General features: G+C 38.0%; 1 protein-coding gene across 1 annotated transcript in view; it reads left to right on the forward strand.

Annotated features, from left to right (window-relative positions):
* REL (REL proto-oncogene, NF-kB subunit) overlaps positions 1-4,253 on the forward strand; it is a 40,902-nt gene extending 36,649 nt beyond the window's left edge. The window contains exons 8-10 of the mRNA XM_017544986.1: positions 863-931; positions 1,381-1,449; positions 2,557-4,253. Of these exons, the coding sequence (XP_017400475.1) occupies positions 863-931; positions 1,381-1,449; positions 2,557-3,335 (917 nt within the window). The 3' untranslated portion in view covers positions 3,336-4,253. The remainder of the gene's footprint in view (positions 1-862; positions 932-1,380; positions 1,450-2,556) is intronic.
* Positions 4,254-5,484: the final 1,231 nt, after the last annotated feature.

A 5,484-nucleotide genomic window follows, 5' to 3' on the forward strand; every position in this document is an offset into this window, starting at 1 on the left:
ATACGTGAGTGAGTAAATGAATAAAAGTCTGCGGATGTAGTTCAAAGCTACTCACGATGAATATTGCTTTATCTCATTATTTATTTATTTATTTTTGAGACAAGGTCTCACTCTGTCTCTCAAGCTGTAGTGCAGTGGCATGATCATGGCTCACCAGAGCTTCAACCTCCCAGGCTCAGGTGATTATCCCACCTCAGCCTCTGGAGTACCAGGGACTACAGGTGTGCACCACCACACCAGGCTAATTTTTGTGGGTTTTGTTTGTTGGTTGGTTTGAAATGGAGTCTTGCTCTATCTTGACCAGGCTGGAGCGTAGTAGTATGATCTCAGCTCCCTACAGCCTCTGGCTCCCAATTCAAGCGATTCTCCTGTCTTAGCCTCCCGAGTAGCTGGGACTACAGGCATGTGCCACCACACCCAACTAATTTTGTATTTTTAGTAGAGACGGGGTTTCACCATGTTGGCCAAGCTGGTCTCAAACTCCTGACCTCAGGTGATCCACCCTCTTCAGCCTCCCAGAGTGCTGGGATTACAAGCATAAGCCACCGTGCACGGCCAATTTTTGTATTTTTTGTGGAGACAGGGTTTTGTCATGTTGCCCAGGCTGGCCTCAAACTCCTGGGCTCAAGTGATCCACCTGTCTTGGCCTCCCAAAGTGCTAGGATTACTTTAAACAATTTTTTACTAAGAGAAAAATATCCTTTACTACTGATAGTACTGATTTGGGACATATTCTATAATACTTATTAAATCCAAATTATATACATATTTATTGAAAACATTTTCTATATGTGAATAAAATACTTGTTTATTAATGGAGAGTTTAATTTTTTACCTGCTTTCCTGGTTTCTTTCTAATCAGATACTTATGGCAATAAATCAAAGAAACAAAAGACAACTCTGCTTTTTCAGAAACTGTGGCAGGATCATGGTAAGAATATTTTGAATTGATTCATATTTAAATAGGTTTTGTTTTATTTGCTTTATTTAGTTTTTCAAATTTTATTTTTGTTTTGTTTTTGTTTAGTAGAGACAGGGCTGTCTTTCACCCAGGCTGGAGTGCGGTGGGGCAATCTCAGCTCACTGCAACCTCCACCTCCCAGGTTCAGCAATACCGCTACCTCAGCCTCCTGAGTAGCTGGGATTACAGGCATGTGCCACCACACCTGACTAATTTTTAGTATTTTTATTAGAGACGGGGTTTCACCATGTTGGCCAGGCTAGTCTCGAACTCCTGACCTCACATGATCCACAACCTTGGCCTCCCAAAGTGCTGGGATTATAGGCGGAAGCCACCACCCCTGGCCGGATTTTCGAATTTTAACTGATAGTGTTATTTTTCAAATTATATTTAATAATGGAAAAACTTTATCCTAACAGGTAATTTTCCTGAGAGACCAAGACCTGGTCCCCTTGGATCAATTGGAGAAGGAAGATACATCAAAAAAGGTATTTTATTTCCTATAGCATATTTCTTGTGATCAGAAAGACCAGAGCTTGGCACAATATATTGGAATTCTGTATTTAGGAATGAATAACTGCTTTTTTGAAAATTTTCTCTCCTTCAGATTTTTCTTGGTTTCAGTATAGAATGAATTGAACATGGCTTCTGAAGGTTGTGTTAGAAACAGATTGTGTTTTTGGGATTTATTGTTCAAGAAATAACATGCTTTTTATACAGTAGCAATTTTATTAATTACATCATGTTATGGAAAAAATGTTATTGATTTGGTTAGTTACCAATTTTTATAAATAAAATTTTACTGGAACACGGCCATGAATATTTGATTAAATACTGTCTCTAAACTGTTTTTTTAACACCATGGCAACAGAGTTGAGAAGTTCCAACAGAGGCTGTAGATAGCTCACAAAGCCTAAAATATTTACTATCTGACTTTTTACAGGAAAAAAAATTGCCAATCCCTAGTTTAGATAATTCTACCAAGGGCTAACGGGCTAATTAGAAGTCCTTTCTACCCCCTCTTACATTCTTAAATCAGTGCTTTTTCCTGGTTTAGGTTATCAAGCATTTGTATAATATGTAAATAAATAGAGAATTAATTTTTTCTGACTGTGAATTTTATAGTCTCTTAGGATTGTGTCATAACATATCTTAAAAGTTGTGTATTTTCTTATTATCCCTAATGAGTGTTTTCTCCATCCTTCCATTTTCTCCTAAAAGTGGAGAGTAAGAGATGATTTTGGCTATTTGGAGTCCCATTAATTATAATTCTAATATTTATCTTCCAGTTTTCAAAAATACATTTATAGAGCCTCAGAAGCTAGATTTTCATTTAACTGGAGTGAAAGTACATAATGCCAAAGTAACTTGCCAAAATCATTTTACCTGTATTTGTAAATGGTATATGTTACAGAATTTCATTTTGGATTTGTGTAATAATTTTAGTGCTTTTTACATATTTTTATTTGAAATGTTACATTGGTTTCCTTGACATTTTTTTGTGTGTTTATTTGTGTGCATATGCAATTTTAATTTAGAAATAATACTTTTTATAATTTTGTTTAATTTTGTAAAATAAATTTTTCCTCCCACAGAACCAAACTTGTTTTCTCATGGTGCAGTTGTGACAGAAATGCCCAGACCTACAGGGGTTTCAAATCAAGCAGAATCCTACTATCCCTCACTTGGGCACATCTCAAGTGGATTGTCACGTCATGCCTCAATGCCACCTCCGCCTTCTTCAAGCTGGTCATCAGTGGCCCACCCCACCTCACGCTTAGTCAATACAAATCCACTGAGCAGTTTTTCAACAGGGACACTTCCTTCTAATTCACAAGGTATCCCACCATTCCTGGGAATACCTGTTGAGAATGATTTAAATGTTTCTAATGCTTGCATTTATAACAATGCTGACGACATAGTCGGAATGGAAGCATCATCCATGCCACCAGCCGATTTATATGGTATTTCTGATCCCAACATGCTGTCAAATTGTTCTGTGAATATGATGACAACCAGCAATGATAGCATGGGAGAAACTGATAATCCAAGACTTCTGAGCATGAATCTTGAAAACCCCTCATGTAATTCAGTGTTAGACCCAAGAGACTTGAGACAGCTCCACCAGATGTCCTCTTCCAATATGTCAGCAAGCGCCAATTCCAATACTACTGTTTTTGTTTCACAGTCAGATGCATTTGAGGGATCTGACTTCAATTGTGCAGATAACAGCATGATAAATGAGTCGGGACCATCAAACAGTACCAATCCAGACAGTCATAGTTTTGTTCAAGGTAGTCAGTATTCAGGTATTGGCAGTATGCAAAATGAGCAATTGAGTGACTCCTTTCCATATGAATTTTTTCAAGTATAACTTGCAAGATTTAAATCCTTTTAAGTCTTGGTATCACCTGTGTAGATGCAGCATTTTGTATTTGTCTGACTGGGAATATAATACTGTATTTGAGAATATAAAAAAACTTTTTTCAGGGAAGAAGCATGCAGCTTGGGATGTAGTGAACACAAAATTGGAAGCTGTCATAAAAAGACAACTCAGAGACTTGGCATAGGAACTTATGCCTGTAATACTAGCACTTTGGGAGGCCTAGGCGGGTGGATCACTTGAGGCCAGGAGTTCAAGACCAGCCTGGCCAACATGGCGAAACCCCGTCTCTACTAAAAATGCAAAAATTAGGTGGCCATGGTGGTGCACACCTGCACTCCCAGCTACCTGGGAGGCTGAGGCACAAGAATTGCTTGGACCCAGGAGGCGGAGGTTGCAGTGAGCTGAGATCTCACTACTGTACTCCAGCCTGGGTGGCAGAGTGAGACTCCGTCTCAAAAAAAAATGCTTTTTTATATTTCTTTTTATAATGTTTTAATGTATTCTTAAATTTCAAGCAAATTTAAGATAAAACTTGTAATGGCTATGCCATTGAAAAACTTAATTTCTTATTTTTGAGGCCCATGGGCCAAGGTAACCCCTAAGGGGTTTTCTTAGGCTTCTTGGAGTTTCTTAGGTTTGTATGTGTATCAAAATGTCTTTAAAGTGTTAAGTTGGGCAGAAGGCAGTTGAAGTGAGCTTTCAAGGTATGGGAGGTTTTCTACATTGTATACTATTTCAATCTATGCCTTTAAACTTACTCATGGTTTTAGCTTTACACTCATATTTTTTAAGGGGAAAACGTTTCCTTGGACCATTCTCCTTTCTTAAGTGTCCTCGCTCCCTGTGATCTCATAAAACTGCCTATTTGACATCTTTACCTAGAAATCGAATTAAAGCTCACACTCACCATATCCAAAACTGAATTCTTGGTCTTCCCTCCCAAACTTGCTTCTCCTTCAGTCTTCCCCAACTTAGTAAATGGCAATGCCATGCTTCTAGTTGCTCAGGCCAAAAATCCTGGAGTCATCCTTTATTCTTCTTTTAGTTCCCATATCCAATACATTAGCAAATCTAGTAGACCCTACCTTCACAACAGCTAAAGCTGACCACCTCTTTTGACCTCTGCTGTTAACACCCTTTTCCAAGCCACCATCTCTTCCCTGGATTAAAGGTATCATCTACAAAACTTCTCCTTATATCCTTGAATTCCTACAGTCTGTTTAAAGTAGCCAGAGTGATTATTTTAAAAATAAATCAACTCATTCCATTCATCTGCTCAAAACCATCCAGAGGCTTCTCATCTCAGAGCAGTCAAAGTCCTTAAAAGTAGCAGGCCTAGACTCCCTGTCCTACCTCAGGTTCTGCCATTTCCCATCCTCATGCAGCTCCAGGTACCTTGACCTCAGTGCTCCCCTTCAAAGCATCAAGTATGCACCTGCCCTGGACTCTGGTACTTGGTATTCCCTCTCCCTCGAATGTTCTCTCTCAGAAAAATGCATAGTTCATTCTTTTGTATCCTTCAGGTGTCAATCCACTGTTACCTGAGCAAGGTCTTCCTTGGCTATATGTACATCAGCATTCTCTGTCCCGCCTGCTTTATGTATGTCCATAGCACTTACCATGATCTGACTTTACTAAGCATTTATTTGTTTATTGTTTGTTTTCCTATACCGGAATATAAGCTTTCTAAGGACAGCAGTTTTTGTGCTTTATTGTTGAATCTCCAATTTGTAGAAAAATGCCTGCCTTATATTAAACAGTAAATATTTATTGAACATTAAAAGTATTACTAATAGAACTTTGGTTTTTGAAAGAAATATTAACTGTAATTATAAGATGTATATGATTTTTGCAGTTTTACTTAGTGTGACATTGAGTTTATGAGAATCATGTACATTCAAGTCCAGGAATAATAATGGTCATCCAAATTGTTTGAAAGCAAAATAATCCCAGTGGCAAAATGATGGTAGAATTTGAGTAATCTTTTTTTTCCTTTTATGAAAAGAGATCTTATGCTTTTAGTTTCTGAGGCACTTTTCTGAACTCTACTTGTGCACTGAATTCCTCTTCCTTTCTCTCCCAGCCTGTGTTTACTTTATCCTCACATCGTCATTTAGTGCTTCCTTTCTTTGTATAA

The sequence above is a fragment of the Cebus imitator genome, unplaced genomic scaffold (assembly GCF_001604975.1).
Source record: "Cebus imitator isolate Cc_AM_T3 unplaced genomic scaffold, Cebus_imitator-1.0 Scaffold175, whole genome shotgun sequence".
In the NCBI taxonomy this organism is placed as follows: Eukaryota; Metazoa; Chordata; class Mammalia; order Primates; family Cebidae; genus Cebus; species Cebus imitator.